The sequence below is a fragment of the Aptenodytes forsteri genome, unplaced genomic scaffold (genome assembly GCF_000699145.1).
Source record: "Aptenodytes forsteri isolate BGI_AS27 unplaced genomic scaffold, ASM69914v1 Scaffold4, whole genome shotgun sequence".
Taxonomy (NCBI): domain Eukaryota; kingdom Metazoa; phylum Chordata; class Aves; order Sphenisciformes; family Spheniscidae; genus Aptenodytes; species Aptenodytes forsteri.
Genome location: NW_008795442.1, coordinates 3,239,123 through 3,261,120, shown reverse-complemented (window position 1 = coordinate 3,261,120; position 21,998 = coordinate 3,239,123). Strand labels below are relative to the sequence as shown.

The following is a 21,998-nucleotide window of genomic DNA, read 5'->3' as shown; positions in this document are numbered from 1 at the left end:
AAGACGTGTAGATGCGGCACTTAGGGACATGGTTTAGTGGGCATGGTGGTGTTGGGTCAATGGTTGGACTCGATGATCTTAGAGGTCTTTTCCAACCTTAATGATTCTATGATTCTATGATTCTACAGTTCACCCCTGCCTCTATACTTGTGCAAAGTGTCTGGAATGCTCACATTGCAAAAGTGCAAAGGAAGGACAGAATCCCTCCCCTGGTTTTTTATTATAAGGCCACTAAAAACTTTTACGAAAACTAAGACGCCAACAAAAAATGAGGAAGCTAAATAAATCAAGAGAGTTCTGCCTCCCAGTTATTACACACCCAAGATAATGGCTTTTGGGGGTGTAAAGAAGGGTGTACAGAGCTTTGCAATGTACAAAGCTTGCTCTGGGACATTATTTAATTAACTATTTGAAATTTTAATCATGCAAAGCAAACCACAATGATTTGTAATTATGCAAAAAGATCATGATGGCCCTATCTTCTCCCTTAAATAGCTTTCTTAGTGATTTGGAAGGATAGGATTAATAATCTCTTTCTTGGAAACCAATGGCATCTGGTTTGCCCGCAGAGGCTCTGAGACCTTCTACTTCCTGAAATGAGCAATGAAGGGATGAAGTAGCTTCTGCTTGGAGCAAAATTATTATTAAGTATATAATTTTGAAACATTTTTGTGTGCATGTGTGAACTTCAACTGTAACATAATTTCTCTTTGTTGCTCTCTGTGCAATGGATATTGCCTTTACCTAAGGAATTTTGATCTAGTTTAAACAAAAAGTACGATGCACAAAACCTTCTCCCTCAAGATATGCTGCAGATTAAAGGGGAAATTCTTTCCCTTACTCAAAACCATAATCAGTGGCTTTTCATTAGCATAACTAAGAAAGGGTTTCCAATTTATCTATCACCGTTTACAAGTATTTGGAGAGAAAATCCTAACTCCAACCAAGTCAGTTGGAGTCTTGCTATCAAATTCATTTCAATGGAGCCACTACTTTGCACAGACTTGCCTTAAAAAGAATTTGTTTCAGTAAGTAATACACCCTCTGTATGTATCTACCTATGCCACAGCTGAGCATATCCTTAATGAAAGTTATACACGTGGAAAAAGCAAGATCATTCAGGCATTTTCAAAACCATGTCTTTGTGTATCTTCGAAAAATTTGCTGAAGGTTAAAGTACAGACGTGTCCATGTTCCAGTTTTCAAATAGTCTACTGAAATGATTAAACAATAAAAAACTTCTACTTTTAAGAAGCAATACTGTTTATGTGGCATACAAGTTGCTTTATAACTAAAAAAGCATCAACAAAAATCTGCCTGTACCTCTGTACAAGTCTAGCCCACCTGTTACTCATGCAGTGACTGCTCAAAACTTATTGACGTAAATAACAAATAATCATATTTACATATCGATTCAAATACTATTCTTGCTATGTGAGAGTCACTGTAAAGTTCCTGTTCGTCTGGTGCCTAACTTGAACAAGTATAGGTCTTCTTCCTCAAATGACCTGAGTTTTGTGCAAACGTGGCTCTTTGCACAATTTATAGAGCTTATAACCAACCAGCAGACACAGTTATACATCACATTACTGGCAGATGGAGAAGGGCTGAAATCCAGGCAACTGATTTCACTAGGAGTTTGACCACTGACTTCAACAAGCCTAAGATTTTATCATGTATCTCCTGGCTGCATATTCAATTTACTTGACCAGAGGCACCATGTGTCACTGACAAACCATTTGTCCATCTACCTATCTCAATCAGACTTACATATAAAGCTTGATAAAACAATTGTTGCATGCTTGAATGGTCATCCCTGACTTGAATGGGAAGTTTGCAAAAGAAGCACCTTACCTCTGCCTCTTCCAAATAGTTTATGAATGTTAATGAATGTTAATAAATGCAAGAGTGCAAGCCATGGCAAAGATAGCCTTGTCTCCTCTACATTTTTAATACTGTGATCCAAGTACTGTATGTACTTTGTCAACGTGTTGTGTGAGTTGTTTTTTCAAGACCCAAACAGACAGTTGTCTGTGGAAGGAGAGTCCCCAAGCAGATTTCTCAAGGCGTTTAGCATCGTTAACAGGAAACAATGCAGGAGGAGCAGCCAGAGCATGAATGGGTTCTGTGTGAATACTAAGGAAACCCCAAGAACATGTTAACACAACGCAACTTTGATAAGATCATAATAGGGAAGCCCACATATGTGTTTGTATTACGTCTTGTAAAAGGCCCCAATTGCTGTCTATTAGGATAATTGATGTAACAGTCAAAATTGATTAGGATAATATATTGGGTAAAGTCATGATTTCTGCTGTATACAGGAACTACCAGTCTGACTGTTTTTTAAGCTCGCAGAAGTTACTCTGAACAGACAGGATGTAAAAATCCTAAATCTTGCCAATTCACTGATAATCTTAAAGGCTCCAAAACGGAGACTGCCACTACTGAAAAATCACTTTTAATCAAAGCAAACCAACCTCTGTGGACCAGACTCCGTTCTCATTGACACTGATACAGATACACAAGTAATACATTACTTCAAATGTAATTTGTCAGTACTATTATTTAAATCATCATAAGTAGCGCCAAAGTCTGACCCTGCAGTTCTGCAGTTCAACAGTTCTCAGGGTTGACAGACTAGAATAAAACAAACTGAAAATAGCAAGTTTATTTTTAAAAAGTAAAAAGCATAATAAAGACATACATTATGCATTACTAGCCTCCTAAAACTGCTATGGAAATAGCACACACACAGATATATAACTGAACTGCCAAAAAAACTTTGAAACTCTACAATACTTGCAATAATAACAGGGAATACCATTTGAACTGGTAAGAGAAAGAATTAAAATCACATGCAAATAGATTACAGCAAGCTGTTGGCTGCAAAATTCTTGCAGCCACGCTATAAAACTCACAAATAATGTCTTACGTGTGTGGAGATTTCTCTAGGGTGGGATTTGATCCATCTATTCTCCGCAACTGCCTATCTCTGTCAGTTGCCTTATATTTTCCTACTTAACCTTAAAGCCCTCTGTAGACTGAAGTTTAATTAGCTGAACGTGCTCAAAATTGTTAGTCTAAGGTAGCAAGCCTTACCTCCCAACTAACACTTCATTGCATTTCAGGTTTCAACTGACAGCCACCCCAAAATCCAGCTCCACCCTCTGGAGCAACCTTCAGAGCTAGGTAAGGTCAGGACAGAGCACGGCTCCATTCATAGTGCTCACACCCAACTTGTACATTAGTGTCTCGGAGCGAGAGTGCTCACGGGGGGTCTGCCCATTAGTAAACATGAAGAAGATTTAAACCCACACCTCCTATACAAGTGTCCTAATCACCAGCTCCTATGCTTTCCTGGATGAGAAGCATTCTCTAGCCCTTCTCTTGAAGCTGAAATGCCACGCAGAGAAAAGGCTCCAGAAGAAAAACAAGGAAGAAAATGGTATATTCTGAGTATTAGTTAAGGCCCATTCTCAAATTGAGACAGAAGTGGAGTTCCAGGCTATGTTCTCCAATGTCTGCATTTTAGATCAGACAAAAAGCAGCCCTAGGGATGTCACCTCCAATCTTTAAATGGATGCTTTTCTCTTGTTTTCTTCTTCTCCCGTGTGGCCCCACTACTTTTAAATGCATCGCTGAATTGCAGCCCTGGGTCTAAAGAGTTGTCACCCAGACCAGCTCACGGCACATCACTTCTCTTGGCACACAGGTTCAGCCCTGGCTGAGCAGTACCTAGGGTGTCTCAGTGCTTCAGTTATTAGGCTGTTATACTAAAGATGGACTTACAGGCCTCCTCCACAAAGTGTCCATCCTTATGAGATGGCTAAGCAAATTGGTCCTGAGTAGCATGAGGGGAAGCACCACATTTCTGGTTCCCCATACACAGACTGGAGGGGTAGGTGCGTTAATTCAGTGTAAGCTCAGTGGATCACCTTGGGGAGAGTGGGAAGCACATAAGCTAGGTGAATGGATCCCTCTCTGCAGCCCTTCTGAGGCACCTATTTCACAGCACTGACTGTATAAAGACTAAATAAGAATGGGTTTTGTCAGGTAGATTGTATCATCTGTCCCCTTCCAGGACAGGCTCCTACAATCCTAGTGAGGCATCGTGTAGCTCGGGTGGAATGGATTTCCCATAATGTCAGGCTATGAAATAAAAGGGATGAAACCCAGAGATGCCTGTGTTCAGGAAACAAACCCACCTTCTTCTCCTGTCTGTCAGGTCAGGGTGGCCAGCGGCTGCCCTTGCGCAGCAGAAAGGTTTCCTTCCTAGAAAGAAATGACTACAACATCAAAACAACAGAGAAGAAGCCTCCTTGCCTCGCTGTATTGCAAAGAAGGAAAATCATACCCCATCAATAGCCTCCAGTAACAGCAAGGCTGGTAAGCATTTTCTGTGCAACCAGATTCATTCTGAACAGGGAGTACCAAAAGACTGCAAAACAAACAGCGCGCTATGAGCATTATCAGCCTCAACACCACGATTACATGCTCCTCAACATACGGCTTTCTCAATCAGTCTGTCATCTTCCCAGGCCTTGGTGTTTCCCGTTTCAGGGTTCCCCCGAAGACTGAAAATATCTGGATTCTCTTGGACCTGAAAAGATCTCTCCCTCTTTTAGCAGCAGTATCACTACTGCATCTTTAAACCACTAAACTGCGTATCCCAATCTGACTACTTAAACAATACAGCCCATGAAGTCACAATTTTCAAATTTCAGGTTCTTGTCCCTCTATTTTTATTTTGTTTTGCATTTGCAGTCTGATGAATATCTCAGCTAGGTCTTGGGATAGAAAAACACGTGCACTTGTAAACGCCATTGTAAACTATGCTCCCTTTGTATTTTAAATTGGTACCTAGCACAAAATAAATTCAAGACAGCAGAGCAAGAATGCATCATGCTAACTATAAAATACATTACTGTTGATACAAAAAATATTTTTTTCCTCGCTCAGAGTTGTGTGCTACAGAATTAGAAGTCAGGATATTTTGCACCTATTTACTGAAAGAAGCCCACCTTCTTCTTGAAAATCTAGCCTCGTACCTAAAATGTAATACTGAACTGCAATTTGAAGTGAGGCTTAGTCCCAGGATTAAGGAAAAGGAAATAACAATACTTGCACTTAAAGCATGGAATGACTTTCATTCAAACACCTGAAAGCACTCTCCAAATATTAATTATCACAGTACTAGCCTCCCCCAACCCTTCCAGGAGAGGATCAACCCTGCATTCCTTCGGCATCTACATAGCCTGCTTGGGTCTGTAAAGAATGCAGAATGAAGCCGAAAGTATTACTCCTCTTTAATTATTATCGTAACTCTTAATTGAGAGGAGTAAATTCACCCACACAGGGACTGACTGCCATTTATAAGATGGCCCTTTTCTATCACTGGCAGCGAAAAAATGGGGTATTTTCTTGTAAGGCTACTGCATTACTGGGGCTTGCAGTATAAAGCAGAATTAAATTAAATTACATTAAATAAGCTGCGCAATTAGTCAGAAATTATAAGAAAACCTAGAAGTCTTGACTCCGAACCTTCTGTCCTGGATCACACTTTAACACATGGGTTTTCATTCCCTCTGCTCCACTACCTTTCAAGAGGACAGGGAATGGAAATACCATCTCTGGATGAGGTGACCTGGAATGGCCCTGTCCTGCAGCTATGGCTCAGATCAGCTAGTCCTGAAAAGTGGAGTAAAGACATTCAAAACATTCAAGGAACTAGGCACCTTGGTTTCGTGACTACGTTTGTCTTTTACTGGATCAGTATTGGACTTCTATATGTAATTAAGGTACAAAGATGAGTAAATACCACCAGTGCACATCAAATACCTTTCAGGCTTATATTTGGGTTTGGTTCAAAACCCTTCTGGTCCCGAATCTCTCCACTCTATCCTGTATATAGAGAATACATAGACTTTTTTAATATCTTACTCCTACCCCTCACTGCCCACCAGCTAGACACATGCTAGAGATACTGAGATACTCACATCTGAGTTTACAGAAACAGGTAAAAACCATATATTGGTTTAAGATACAGAATTGAAAAGCATGTTTCCGTCCCTCATCCAACTTGTTCGCAAGCACGCTTTACTGGAGGAGGATGGCCTTGAGCTGAAGGCACAGGGCAGGCTGCCAGGAAATCCGAGTTCTATTCCTGGCTCTTCTACAGATTTCCTTGGGCAAGGCAATTAACCTTGTGGAGTACATTTTCAATGGAGGTGAGGCCCAGCTCCTCTTTCTGCATTCATAACATTTTCAACGGTGAAAATGGAATTGTAGGAGCAAGAACAAGTGCCTGTACTTTTCACTACCTGATATGTTTTCTCTGTCAGGTAGTTGGATGCACAATTGCTGATAACTGTGCTAGCAACAAAACCAAGAATTCAAACACCGCAGGTGCAAAATTGCCTCCTGATGCTGTTACGACCAGCCTCAGTGCTCAGTTTCCTCGTATGTAAAATGCGCAATGAGGCTTATAAAATCAAAATATGCAGCCAAACGGAAAACTAATTTTTAAAGTTCTTGAACACAGGTTATCTGAGATCATAAAAAGGAAACAGCTCAAAATTTCAGTTTACCTTTCACTACAGATGCTGTATTTTTACTTTCTGCATTTTTTGCCTGTTAAAATTTCCTCTTTGGACCTCAAACAGAATAAAAGATTTTTCTTTAAGGATTCTGAAATGACTGCTGAAGTCAAAATATTTTTTTAGCTAAACTGGATATCCACTTAACAGAAGTGGAAGTGAATTAGAGAACGAGTGAAATATCCTTTTGGTAATATAAATGTATTTTAGAAAAGAAATATCATGGCTAAATTTTCTGTCGTGGTCTACAGGAAGACCTGCACTTGAAATAAATGGTGCCACATCTACTTACACCAACAAGGAACAGGACTCTGAGATTCCAAGGAAGGACACTATTTGCTTAGACAAGCTTCTAGAGAAATGAAGACACATACCTCTCTGAACACAGGTGAGACAACATATTTTTTGTGAATTTTTATGCATTTGGTACAAGCACGCAAGATGTTTTTTCCTTTCCCAGAATGTTGAATAGAAAAAAAAGACAAAAATTGGTAAAAAAAGAGCATTAAATATCTGTTAGTCATAGGAGAAAAGTTCAGCAATCACTGCTTTTGTCAAAATTTTCAGGTTGATTTCTTTTACAGACTATCTGAACTGGAAAGTAAATGTATAGGTATAAAGCTTTTAAGGCTTTCAATTCATGTCCTTCATCCACTTCTTAAGTTTAGGAATTTTGAAGGCGAGAGGTCAATAGTCTGTTTTTTGTAATTATAAAAGCCCCTTCAAGCTCTTTAGACAACTGAAATGATGACCCCTCCCAGGTGACAGTCCTGCCCACACAGATGTAAAACATGTTAATGAAAGAAGGTATTTTATATTACCATGTTACAAAATAGTATCTATGACCTTCACAAAGAAAGTAAGGTAGTTTGGAAGATTAAAATAACAGCAACGTGCAAATTTTCATGATGGGCTTCACACAAAGCAGTAACACCACAGATATTGCAGTCAAAAGTTGGAAAGACATAAAGTAACTGAAATGACGTTATTCTTCCAAGTACGAGAAATTGAATTTTTATCTGTGCTATCTTCTATAATTACATAAATAGTAACTTCCTTTTTCATTCATCATCTAATACATGTGATTTAAGTTTTACCTCAATCATGGTTTGCTCCAAATGGACCATGAAGTAATTCATTCAAACAAATACATGTTCTCGTAACAATGGAACCTCTAGCCTAGCTTAGGGATGCACTGGTAAGCACCACAGCATCAAAGGAGGGGCTCTCTCACACATAGCTTTTGCTATCTAGAAGTCAGGTATGTGTCTTACTTTATCATCTAGGTTGTCTTTCCCAATGTCAAAGGATTGCTGTCTCCAGATGAGAATTCACCTCACCTATAACAAAGCTTTTTATAGGGCAGGAAGGACTATGATCGCAGAAAATCCTTCTCTCTCCACCACCTAGTGAAGAAGCCTGCGTGACTTTAAGCACCTCCTAGACTATGACTTCATATGAGACAAAAATGACTGCACTGAATGAGAAATAAGCAAAATTAGTTAAATGGCTTCACATCACAGAGCATGGCACTACCAGACAGAAACTTCTACTTAGATAATGGTTTGCAAAGACTCATTATGGGCAAGAAACAGCCTCAAAACATTGATCGGTCTTCTGAGGCAACGGGGTTCTCTTAATATGTATTTCTTCAAAATTCAGAACCTCATTTTCAAAATCTCACAAGTGAATGAGCATTAGGAGTCCTTGCCCTGACACAGGCCTTCTGGAACTGCTGGCATAGAAACATCTCGCAAATTCCATGTTTAAGGTTTGATATCTCAGCTATGTCAAAACTGCAGTGGGAAATATTCTGAAGAAAAAGTTATTTAAAAAAAGCATTTTTTAATGATTCTTTTAAACGTGGTTGGGCACTGCTTAAACTGGCTTTCAGTATAAAGTGAAATTCTGCCCTCATTAAAAAGGGGAAAACTTGAGGTTCAAAAGTACTATAATGTCTAGCTAATCATGATTGGATCAGATAAAGCTCCTGCTTAAGGAAATTAAGTTCATTTCTGATTATCTTTTATCTTCTACCAACCTGAAATGTGCTATCCAGACTATCTAACAGAAAACAAAATTCTTGAAAGAGAGAGAAGTTTTCTGAACAAGTCACAGTTGTTACTTGAGCATCAGTGACGAGATGTGCAGGCGGATGCGTCACATGCACCCTGCACTGGGAAGTCACTGATTCTCTTCCGCTATTATAATCATGTGCCTTCTGGAACTGCACCTTTCCATCCTTTAAAACAGTTTCATGGCATGGTATCAGCCATCTCTCCTCCCCACCAAAGTCCTGCTCAAAGCTGTAAAAAGCTCTGAACTGTTCCTTGGGTTTTTTGAGCAATTCTGCCATGCCATGCAGTGAATCTGTGGTTCAGGTTAAACAATGCGGAGGTGAAATCACACAATGCCAAAAAAAAAAAATCTATCTAAAGACATAACAAAACCAACAGAAATAAAAAACAAATAACCTTTTAAGCATGGACTTCAGAACTGGGTTTAAAACTGACACCTGAGAGCACCAGAAGTCTATGAAATTTCCAGGGGTTTTCAATGCAGTTCTTTGGAACAAACAGCAGAATAATTGATTATTCAGTCTCCTGCTCTACTCATAACCCTTCAGTCCCTTCCTTTCAGTCGACTTCTAGACATACATAAATAAATAAAATAAAATAAAATAAAATAAAATAAAATAAAATAAAATAAAATAAAATAAAATAAAATAAAATAAAATAAAATAAAATAAAATAAAATAAAATAAAATAAAATAAAATAAAATAAAATAAAATAAAATAAAATAAAAAAGCTTTGACTGTGAGCTCTTTACACAGGGTTATGTGAAGCCATCAGCAAAACTGTTGCTGATTCCACGAGCAGCAGCATCAGGTGTCAGTGGCAAAAGCCTGGCACTGATGAAGTCAATGACAAACCTTCCACTGACTTCTGGGAATGTGAATCTCCATGGCTATGAATTTGACTTTATGCCTATGCTACATAAAATAATTCTGCTAATAAAAACCAGGGTGCTTCATCTGCCCTTTTCAAGCATCAAAGGCTATGTCTACAATACATAGACAGTGTGGACCAGCAGGAGAAAAAAGGCTGGTGCCCACACACCTTTCAAGAAGTTTTTATTTCACGCTAGCCTAGTCCTATGGGTTGAATGCGCTTCTGCAGCACATCTTCCAATTTTGTTTCATCATCCAGCCCATGAGCTCTGGGACTGCTCCACAATGCATACAGTACGTGGGGACAATTAGGAGATGCATTTCCAAAGCACACTCCTGATTTGACCTAACACGCTAATGTAGATGCATCCAAAGAGCTTAGAACATGTTCCTGCATTAAAACCTCTAAAATTAAGGAGTACCAAGGTCATGAAGAGGTTTATCTCCCTCTCAGTTAATAGGACTCACAGCCTTCAATGCGCTTCACACACGTGCAGCAATCTACAGTGAAGATGAGTTTTACAGCAGCAGGCACTGTGTTTCTGATTCCAAATATGTTCATTTCCCACCTGCTTGACCTTGTTACCTTCAGATTTTTATTCAATTAGCTCTCCACATTTAGAACGCTTTTCTATGTAGCTGAGTATTTTATTTTCAGAAGAGTTTGTCAGTCTTTACTGTCTGTTCTACTGACAAGGGTCTTCTTTTCCTTGACAGCTTTGCAAAGTACACATTATTGCATTAAAAAGGTCATCGGATGTCTCATACGCTTGTGATAAACTGGGCTCCTTGCCCTCTTCACTTGGGCTCTCCCTCCCCCTTCCCAGTTTTATACTAGTCAAAAAGATTTACTTCTCTTCTAAAAAATAATATATAAATAAATACATTGTGAGTCACAAACATTAAATACTTAATTTGAACCGGCAGAAAGACCAGCTACTGGAATTCTACAGTGGTCTGTTAGCTCGTATGTCTCTGCATGTGCATATTGAAGGAAACAGCAGAAATAATACTTTACAATTTGATGAACAACATATGACACAGAACCTCTAGACTCGCAAAAAAGGGTTACAAACTTAGGAAAATACCTGCCGTGTAGAATTCTGCCCTCTCCAAGAAAAAAAAAACCTACACACTCCTTACTTTCACTGATACAGAACTGTCACCATTAAGGCTTGATATATAAATAAATTGGATTAAAGAAGAAAATAATCACTAAGGACTTAATTGAAGTTTGGGTCATAAAAAGGGATACTTTCTGAGTACATGTTGGATGTCAAAACAGAAAGGATGATACTGTGCCATCTGCTTTTACGCAGAATCCTCCCTTGATTTCAGCTATGAGCTTTGCTTATAGTTGGCACCATAATGGCTTATAATAATTTAACCACATTTTTTTCTGGAGCAAAATATAACATCACTCTCCATTTCATCATGTACAGAGGAGGAACCCATGAACCTAACTTAAACTGGAAAGAGAGAAAAAAGAGAGGGGGAAAAAAGGCATATTTGATTCTCAGTGTCTATAGAATTATCTCAATGCAAGCTGCAGATAGGAGCGTTATCTCTGAAAATCGCAAGAAGCAATCACATCATTGGAATAAGCAAATAAAAGGACTGTGCTTTCAACAAGCACAACAGCAAAGTAATACCAAGTTTGAAAATATGCCTTAGTTTCAAAAAAATGAGTGAAACTGTTGTAAGTATCGGTCTCAATGAAGTAATGCATATGCCTACTAGATAACCAATAATACCCATTTCTGCAAACCAGATTCTTCACCCGACAAACAGCCCATACTAAACTTAATGCTCCGCTGATACTGCCTATTCTTTCTTCCCCATAAAGATACAAAAATAAAAGGGAAACATTCGAGCCTAAAAGATGCCACAAGTGCTATATTTAGCCCTTTTCACTGAAAACTCACCTTCCTTTCTGACTATGAGTGCTTGGGAGAGAAAATCTTTTTAACATTTCAGACTGCTGCGTTCTCCCTTGTCGCAGAGCTCTTCAACCGCCCCTATTCAACTGTCACGCATTCCTAATTCAGTGGGGATGGCCTGCCTCTTATAAATTACTCTCGTAAACCAGCTATTTCTGCTGCTTCCCCTGGGATTGCACCCAAGGTGAGGATCAAGCAAGCAACACTCAGCATCCACATGTGCAAGGTCCGAGCCGGATGGGAGCAAGCAGACAGTAACCGAGCCATGTTTTACCACACTTGGCATTTGCCTTCTGCGAGCTGCCTTCGAGAAGATCACCAGCAAGGTACGTTTGAATATGCCACCTTTTTCCTAATGCCAATGAGCCTCTTCAAGTACCTGAAATCCGCCTGATTTAAAAACTACAGGCATAAGCAGGTCTGTTTTCTCCAAAGAAATATCCTGGGGTACTTTATCACTGGACAATGCTGCAGAACTAGTTCTTAAAGTGACTGTTAAAGCCATCTCTCGTGTTTAGCTGCTGATACTCTCGAGAACCTCAGCTGTAGTTTTAAGTACCTTCTGGTGCTGTTTGAGCTTTTGCAAGCATATACTTTTACAGCTGTGTTAACATCTATGCAAAAGAACTGAACAAAATGAGGGAAAAAATGACGGGACTGCAGAGAGGAAAGAGAAGGCAGAGGGAGCAAAACTGAGATGGGGAGGGATGGATTTAAAAAAGAAGTTCAAAGAAAAATGTTGACCAGATAAAGGGAAAGGGAACTGGAAAAGGGAAATCAGAAGTGTTAACTTGTGATGGAGCACACGGCCACACCTTCGTATCTTCTAATACCCGATCATGTTTTCCAAGTGACATCCCCATCACTTTTCTTTTGAAAGCCTATGCACAAGTGAAAGACACGCAGAGGAGAGGTGCACAAAGCAGACTCTCATTAGCTGTAAACATCAGTGAGAACACAGAATTTCAAGTATCTGAGACTGAAACCTTTCCATGGCCAAAGAATCAAAACACGTGTCTGACAGCCACGTCTACAGACTAAATGGCCAGGGAAAGAGGAAACTTTTAATGAAACATATTATCAGTCACTACAATCGTATGAGGCATGAAGATGGCCCACAGTGGAAAAACTAAATTCTACATGCAAGTATCCTGCTGTTCATTTTTGCTCTTTCTCACTGGATTTAAGGAAAATATGCTGTGTTTCCAGGCAATGTAGGACAAAGACGTTTTGGTTTTTAAACTTTATCTTGTGCACACTACATCTGAATGTTATCACCTCTCTTAATCACCTTCTGAGGTCTGATAGTGCCCCTTTAACCTTTGTTACTCAATTACTGAACAAGTTATCTCATTGTTACTCTCTTTTGAAGGAAGAGTTGTGCCTCTTTTCATGCTGATAAGAGACACATAAATATTCACTCCCAGCAAACATTTAATAGTAAAGTGTCTTGAGCAAACTACCAGAGTCTAAAGGTAGGAAGCTGTGGTTAACTTCTCTGTTATCTTAACCCTTTAGTCAATCCACCAGAACAAACAGACACAGAAGATGGATGCTCTTTTTTACAAATGAAGCAGAAATAATTGTTCTCTAAAAGAATGGACTTTATAACATGCTTTATAACACAGCAAATAAATCAAATGGAAGTGAAATACCTACCCATTTTCTGGGCCGGCCTCTGGGTCGCTTTTCACCAGTGGCTTCTGCTTTCTGTAAAGGGAAAAGAAACACAACATATTTTATACCTCAGCATTATTTAACAGCCTCGGTAACTAGGAACTCCTTTCCTGTAACATTATCCATAATTATATCTCTTGGGTGGCACCAAGTCCCGCTCCCGCTCTATGGGTTTTCCGGTGGAATGTGTTTATGTTGTTTTTTCTGACATTTCCTAGCCAGTGTGGCCAGGGGATGCCTCGCCTGCGCCCAAGGGTGCCCCCAGCCCTGATCCACACTGTGTCCAGGGCCACAGAGCAGCATGCCCACGCACACCCAGCTGCTCAGTGCCTGCAGTACAGCCTGGGGTGCCCCGGCCAGCCATGGGGCATGCAGGCTGTGGAAGGGGGCGCAGAGCAGCTTGGGAACCCGAGAATCCCCAAAAACATCAAATCTAGTCATTCATAGGCTGTCAGAAATTACCTGTGGATACTAAATAAAAAATACAGACTGTTTCAAGCCTGAACAAAGCAGTTTATAGCAGCCACAATTTCTTCTTTTAGTCTCATGATGCTCATGCATGAAATGGATTTGGACAGACTATCACCATGAATGTGTGTGTGTTCATATTGGGAGAGAACGTCTCTACTTCATGTGAAGTTTTCCAGGTTAAAACGCATCCTTAAGCTGTAAGCAAACATTTCACTGGTCCAAAACACACCTTCCCTTTTCAGGTTTAAGGAAACAGCATGGAAGGTGCCCTAGCAGTGACAGCTATATTTATGTAAGCCCAGCAGTTGGTCCTGGAGCTCAACTTAAAGGAAATATAGGTTCTCTTAACAGACTCTTCCATTAATTCACTGCGTGACACTGTGAATACTACTACTTATGCGCTACACTAAAATACTTACAGGCTTTAAAATGAAAATTGCAGGTTATTTTCTCTAGATCGGCTCTGCCCATCCATATACCTCATTAGGTAAATAATCCTGTCCCACTGAGGATGATGAGGATTTTGCCACCAGCTTTAGTGAGAGCTGGACTTCTGCTGCATACAAAGTCCCTGAGAATTAAGACTTTTAGTACACATTCAGTTAATGTGCTTCCACATTTCCACGAATTGCTATTTTTGCAGTTAACTGTATGTGTATTTGATTTGCCCTTAGAAATCAACTGTGTCATTAAATAAATCACTTGCTGGTCGATCTCTGTAACATATACTGTAACCTAATGCTGTGTAAAGCGGATCCCTCTAAAAGAGAACTTGAGCTGAGGAAGTAGTGGAGGAATCTCTACAAAAAAACTGCCCTGAGAGTTAAATGCAATTACTTTGAAATAAATATCTCACCATGAAAAAAGCTGTGAAAAATAAAATTCACACTCCTAAAGGGCAAAATTATCACTCAGACTTGTTAAAAGAGTAAACGTGCTCTTTAATCGTTTATACCAGTGTTACATGTAAGGTGAAACCCTCTTATGAGAATACTTGTTAAAGTGCATTTACTATATACTGTAGCTGTCTATTTCAGAGTTTTGTTTCCTTTTAAAGCGTTCATTTCTTTATACCTTATAACCTGAAGGATGCAAACCAAAATGTGGTTTAGTTTTGACAAGCTGTAGCCCCCTGCATTTATATTTATTTCACAAAACACTGGGCATAAATCTTAAAAGAAAATATTGGTTACAATTGTTCTTAACAAATCAACACCTGACATGTTATCAAAGTACAAATGCCATTTATTTTATTTTATTCTGTATTTTACCGCATCTGAAGGAAAGACCCTTTTCCAAAACTCTATGAAAAAAAAATTAACTTTTTTGAAATGAAAACTACTTTGTCCTCACAATTAAAGTTCCTACAAACCTGACACAAATTGTAAGTTTAACTACAGCGTATAATCTAGTTTGATGGGCAAGAGAACATGAGAGATTTCTTTGAATAACTAATCTTTGCTTCCTGCCATAAACTGTCACGCAGCATGGCCGCTTGCCATGAACAATGCTGCGCTTTACCCCCGAGGAAGGTCCATGTCAGAAGTGGCTAGTGTTCCTGCTGGCTAGTTTGGGTATCAGTTTGTCAAGTGCTTGGGGACCTTTCAGATTGAAAGGCACTATATTCCTGCTGTATATGATTTCCACCTCATGTTAGAAGAAAAACATTTCCATAGTTCTTATCAAAACCAAATCTTTCCCAGAGGCAAGCTGAGCAAACAGCGGGGCATGCCAGAGACGGTGTTTTGGTACAGAGTGATTCTGTAAGTAAATAGGAAGGTTTCCACAGACTAAACGGCAGAAAATGAACAACAAGAACCTCCAAAGTGGATGCTTTTATCTCCATTCCAAGGGAAGAGAAAGACAAAACATTTCTGGAACAACCAAAAGGAGTAGTGGCAGTCCAGTGGTGATGATAAAGACATGAAGTTTAGGAAAATATTCCACCTCTTTCCCTCTGGATTTTTTTTCAGTTTGCATTTTGCAAACACAGCCTATATTTTCTCCAACAGCACAAGACTGTCTTTTAATTTAAGCACTTGAAGAAAGGTTTTATTGCATATCAGACAAATAATTCAATGTTTCTCCATATAATTTTCAAGTAATTAATAAGAAAAGGAACACGTAAGTGCCAAAGCATTCCCTTTCCTCCGAAACAGGTATTTGCATAATCAGAAACATGCCGGTCTGTTGGCTCTTTGCTTTAATTGAAGTGTTGCCTCTGAAGCTAGGAACAAATCCAGAGAGAGCCCCAAGCCACCCAGAGGTAATACGGATTCTCATCTGGGCAGCAAGACGCACGTGTTCCCAGCCACCCTACACGCAGCAGTTGGTACCTGCTTAGTCAGGAAGGAAGCTGCTGCCCTCATCCTCTACAGCGCTTTTTGAAATTGAGATGCCTTTGGTCAGGGTTTTCTTAACATTTGGTGCTACACTATGAGGCGTGATCTTGCTCTATACAGCTAAGACACGAAATCACCAAACTTAAAGGAGGGTCAGGTACGTTATCAAACACAAGCTTATGATATTGCACGAAAAATGATGAGATTTCTTACAACTAATAATATGAATACATCATTTTTGCTATGTCACATTTTAGGAACAGAACTAGATTTACTCGCTTTTAAGCACATGATCTATACGGGAAATGTTGGGGTTTTTTGTCCCAGGTGAGAAAGATGGCCATTCCAGTCATTGCCGTCTGGAAGAGACCTAACAGCCCCCAATTCACCAAAGCCCTGTACCACAGGGCCATCAAACCCTGCTTCCAAACAGCTGCTGTCAGCAACCGTAGGACTTGACTGCCCATCATCTCTACCTCCTTGTTGCATAAATGTGCCGTGCCCAGACAGAAACTGAGGCTGTACTACTGAAAGCAATTAACAAGACAAGACAAGTATAAATAATTGAACGGCTATGAAGTGCTCTTTGGGCATCTATCTATTGTCGAGGAAGATCTCAAATGCAACAGAATCCAGATTTGGAGAACTCTATCCGCTTTGCAAAATGATCTACTGGAGACCTCAGATAAAATCTGTCAGAGCTGTAAGACAGGTGAAATATCGGAGAGTTCTCGGGAGGAAGATCACTGTTGTCAAACCGTGCCAAAAGACCTTGCCCAGGAATGTGTCCCTCTCCTAAAAAAAAGTTATTTTGTTAAAAAAAAAAACTCTTAAAAGAAACTTAGGCATTGGGTAGATACAAAAATATCACACTTCCCATGTCCTGTTTTACCCATTTTAATTCTAAACAGGAGTCAGTCTTCTCCTGCTTCTCTCATCGTGCTCAAAACGCCTGATTTTGAGGTCTCTTATTTTTTAGGTACAAAAACCATGCTATGATCACTTGATAAATTTGATCTTGTTTTCCCTTTCAGCCTGTAATGTCTGGTGTTGATGAGAATGAATGAAGCATGGAGAAGCCAAATAGATTTTCATGAACCAATTTAGGGCAGAGTCCTGGTCACATGCGCTTTTTTTACCTTTGGACTGCTTAACTCAGGGACATGCCTTTCTACATACCAAACTCTGGCCATGTAACGTAGAGACAGCAGTAAGTGTAGTCACACAGTACCACAAGTTCTGGTTTTCGGAGGATGATATTTCAAGATCTGGAGGTATTTTCAGTGAATTTCACTACATCAATAGCTAAAACAAAACTCAAAATATTTTAACCGAAGGTGAATTTTACTAAAGAGCGTTTACTTTTGGATATTCCTGGGATATCCCTTGACATTTTCTTTCAAGACAAACACATAGTAGCTACTACTACTTCTTTTTTTAACCTCACAATTGTGTTTCCTCCTTCCAAACAGGAGAGTATTTATGCCTACACAGTATTTTTGTCAAGCTCAACTACAGGAGCTAAACAAAGAAAAGCCCTTGAATGCTTAAGGGAAGCGCGATGGGCTGGGAACACAGCTCAGTCTAACAAATAAAACTCAAACACAGAACACCCGGGAAACTAAAAAGGAACATCCCTACTAGGATCTTCCCGCAAAACTAGTCGTTCTTTAGAAAAAAAAAATAAAATCTTCACCGTTTCGCTAATTTTTTACAAATATTTTAAATGAATAACAGAATGACTTGTTTAAAGACGCAGACTTCAATAACAGCCTAATTGTAGGGACTCAAGTACAAGGTGATTAAGAGTCTTTTTGTGTCTATCTCTTCTCATCTGCTAACACATTGTGTTCCTTCTGTTCATGAAAATTAAACAACTGAGAAATGGTTTGGGTTTCTATAAAATAGAGGTTACCTTTTGTGTCCAGTTAGGCACTGATACGCAAGGCTTTTAAAAAAATGCGTATTACCTAAAATTAGAGTAATTGCCACATTATTAGCTGTCCGATTGGTCTTGCAACATTCTGTATGCATTGTCAAGTTTCACATTGCTAATTTCCTAACAAGCACAGTTTGTTTTCAGATGCCCCAAGGCCAGTTTACTAAGACCAAACACAAGCTCTGAAAGCTAAAAAAAAAAATCCCATGAACCAAAAAATTTTAAATGCACAACACAACCATGATTCCAGGGTAAATTGTCCCTCAACTGATTTAAGGGTATTTCCTTTTTGAAGTATAACAAAACAAAGTCCCAGTTCTGGAGTATTTTTAACTCGCTGCCAGTTTGTGCAATACATTTTTAATTGTGATGTGTAATGGTTTGCAAGAGAACACCCAATCAATTAATCATGAGTGCCTTCTCATGGCTGCTCGGTGGGTTCTCCTGGCCAACGTTTATCTTACATGTTGTGAACACTCTAATACATTTCAATGAGCTCCCTTTGAAAAACACAGGCCACACACTATTCTTTAGAAATTCCAGCAGTTTCCAGTTGCGTGTATAGTACCCAGGTTCACATGTAGAGGGGCTTCAGCTAAGTTAGCCAGCTCTCTTTCTGAGAGTCGAGACAGACTGTAGAAAGCCTTAAATAAATATATGTATGCATATGTATGTGTAAATATGTTTACCACAAAATCAAACATATAGCTCGCTCTTTTAAGAGGTGATACCCTCACCACCAAATGAAGCTTTCTTACTGTGCCAAAACCTTTCCATTCATATTACTGTTAGAAAAACTATCAAAATTAATATTACATAAAAAGATACTTTGAGATGCCTGGTGAGAAGGTGAACCATTTTAGAGAGAGTTAATTATCAATTTGGAAAAAGAGCTAAAATATTTATTTGAAACGTGATCTCAGTGACTTTCTTCTAGTAAGGCTTTATAAGCGTTTTATGTTTTAGAGGATTTATCAAACATTTATATATTTTATCTATAAACCTAGAAACAAATAAGACTTGTAATTACATACCTCTCAAAGATTTTTTTTAATGATAAAAAAGACATGTGGTCTTTGGTCAATTTTTTATAGTATCAACACCCGAAAGGGTTTGCTTTAATTAGAGCAGTAACTTGATGCATTCTGAAAATCAAAATGTTACAATGAAATTGCTCAGTTCGTAAATTAGATTTAAAAAAACAACTATATGCAGCAGAATCATCTGGAAAGCTCTTGATTTGATATACCTACATATATATGAATGTTTTTAAGTTATTTTCCATTTATACTGATTTTCTACTCACTCATATAAATGAAATAATGTTAATATTTCTTTTAGAAATATATTTTTTAAACACATTTCTATGAATTACTTAAATTTTAATCTTATTACAAATATTTCTCCTTGGAAAGCCAACACTCCTAAGAGTAATATTTAAAATACTAAAGCTCACATTTGAACTTGCTAGACTAATAAAAAACTGCTCTCTCCCTTTTGAAGAGTGAAATTTAAACTATTTTAAAGTGAATCTGAGGAACACTTTTACTATATAAAGAAAAAAATCAACATTTTAAGCTCACTAGGTCACAGAGTGGCTTTGATATATTTTAAATACTTAACCTATAAAGCATTTTTTACTAATTCATGAACTTATTGACAGAATATACTGCTTTTTTCCAGCTCAGAAAGTAAAAAACAATTTTAAATTTAAAGAGAGTTGCAAAACGTCCCTCAAATAAATGTTGAAAACACTTATAACGAAACAGACATGAAACCATAGTCACTGCCTAATAATTTAATATTTATCGGTATTTGCTATAGTAATTTATAATACTGAAAACTATCAAACTTAATATGGTCAGTACCATAGGCACACTGAAAAATGAACGATAATTAGATGAGGCCACAAATATCTTCCACACACATTTTGTCACAGATCTACTTAAAAGATTCTGATACACTTAAGCACTACAGTTCACTACCAGATTTTGTAAGCTTTTGTTTCCAATTTAGTACCTGTAAATTAGTGCTAACTGCTGTGTAACCATCAACATAAACAAACCTCCCGTATTTATTTTCAAGCCTATACACAACTATTTGCCTTCACTAAAATAATTCGTACAGAAAGGTACTATTTGCCTTGATAGCACAGTTTGCTAATGCTGAGCTTTCCCCAATTCAAATAAAATTAAGTCACATTTTCACGTTGTATTTCTGATGGAAAGTCCATGCACTAAATGCAGCGAGTTCAGTGAGCTTCCCCTATAGCTAAATGCATTCAGAACCACCAGAATAAAAGTTTGCTCCCATCACCAAGCAGAAGTAGTGGTTCAGAAGACTAATAGCTCTCCAAGTAAAAGTCTCTTTGAAACTGATTACTAAACAAGATATAGTAGGCTTTTACTGTAACTCACAGTTTACTTTACCATCACATTTTAAAGCTGTAAATTTCAATATATGCACTTATTTCCATCAACACATAATTGGATTTACTTCTAATTAACCTATGTTTGACAAAACACTTAGCTTTAATATACAGATTTGGTCTGTAGTAGTAATGACTGCAAATGGGCAAGAAATTAATCCTCCTCTTTCAAAAATCTTAATCGAGAAAATAATATCCTTAATATTGATTTCCTTACTACATACAGGAGATCTCGGTAAATACATCAAATACATTATGTTATTTCACTAATCTGTACCCTATTCAAAAAGCAAGCTGCCCATATAGGTTCTGTACCTAGGGTCTTCATGCAGCATGTTAATGCTAATCTTAAAAATGCAAAAATACATGCTTTACGTAGCTTCCATTATTAAAAGGGTTCCAACCCCTCAGTTCACAGCCTAAATGACTGGATTTTTTGCTACCAGCTGATAAAAAAACAGCATTAGGAACTCTTGCTCTTTAATAATCTCACCTTCTGAGCTGCTTTAGAGGGACTCTTGTTTTTGCTTCCTTTGGGTCTTCCTCTTGGTCTTTTAGGAGATGGTTCACCAGTTGGTTCCTAAATACAAGAAAACATACTATTGTGGCAAGAGGCTACAACTAACCCAGAAGATCTGAAGGATAAACTATAACTGAGAAGTTACTTAAAACATATGAATTAACAGTATAAACAAATAACACAATATTTAAAATGCAACATGAAAAATTAAACAACTCGAGGTAAAGAAAAAATGTATTTTGCACAATAAAAGAGTTTAACTTCCCTTGTAATTGCACAAAAAACTTTGAAAAGTTTGCATATTCTAGCACGTAAGTTATAGCAGAAAACACATTTTTAAAAGAAGATGGCTATGATTTCCCTCATGTAAGAATGATTATTCAAAAAATAATACAGTTACCCATTTAATTTCAATTGCATTTCATTACAGCAGATACAATTATCATATGTAGTTTCTAGCAAAAACTTTTTTGGGGGAAAAAAGTTAACTGCTGGAAAACTGAAACATAAGCTTAGACTATTTTCTCTCTCAAGGGCACAAATATTTTGGGGGGATTTTTTTCTGTTGTTCTGCAGTCGGCATTATATTCACACCTTTTCCAAACATAACTGATTTGTATTAAAATGCAAATGTAAAAGTTTCATGAAATAGAGCACTAGCAAGCCAAAAAACCTCGGCGAAAGAAAATACCCGAAACAAAAAACCCAACTCTAAAATTACTCGACAGGAACACTGATTATTTTAGCAATTTTCTTAACTAGCTCCTCTGCCTGACAGTAAATAACCAGTCCTTAAAAATGGGTATACATTACTAAGAGTTCAGATTCCAAATATTTATTCAGTGAATCATAACCACTATAAAACTCTTCTAGTCTTAAATATTATACATTTAATTCAGATTATAGGATGTGGTAAAACTAATTAAATGCAGTTTGTTAACTTAAACCAGCTTAAAACCCTTCAGCTTTTTAATTCCCGGGTAGGTTAAGGGGAGGCTGGAGAGGGGACTCCCTAACTGCTCCAGCTCTCAGCGGCGAGCCTCGCAGGCACTGCACATCTGGGCTGAACACGTTTAAGGAGCCGCACTTTTCTTTCTCTTCCATACATTCAAACGCTATGCTATGGGAGGG

At 38.2% G+C, this 21,998-nt stretch overlaps 1 protein-coding gene across 1 annotated transcript in view; it reads right to left on the bottom strand.

Annotated features, from left to right (window-relative positions):
- Positions 1 to 21,998, bottom strand: part of HMGA2 (high mobility group AT-hook 2) — a 125,656-nt gene that overhangs the window by 101,958 nt on the left and 1,700 nt on the right. Inside the window, exons 2-3 of the mRNA XM_019472546.1 lie at positions 20,841 to 20,927; positions 13,150 to 13,200 (exon numbers count right to left, since the gene is read on the bottom strand). Coding sequence (XP_019328091.1) covers positions 13,150 to 13,200; positions 20,841 to 20,927 — 138 coding nt within the window. The remainder of the gene's footprint in view (positions 1 to 13,149; positions 13,201 to 20,840; positions 20,928 to 21,998) is intronic.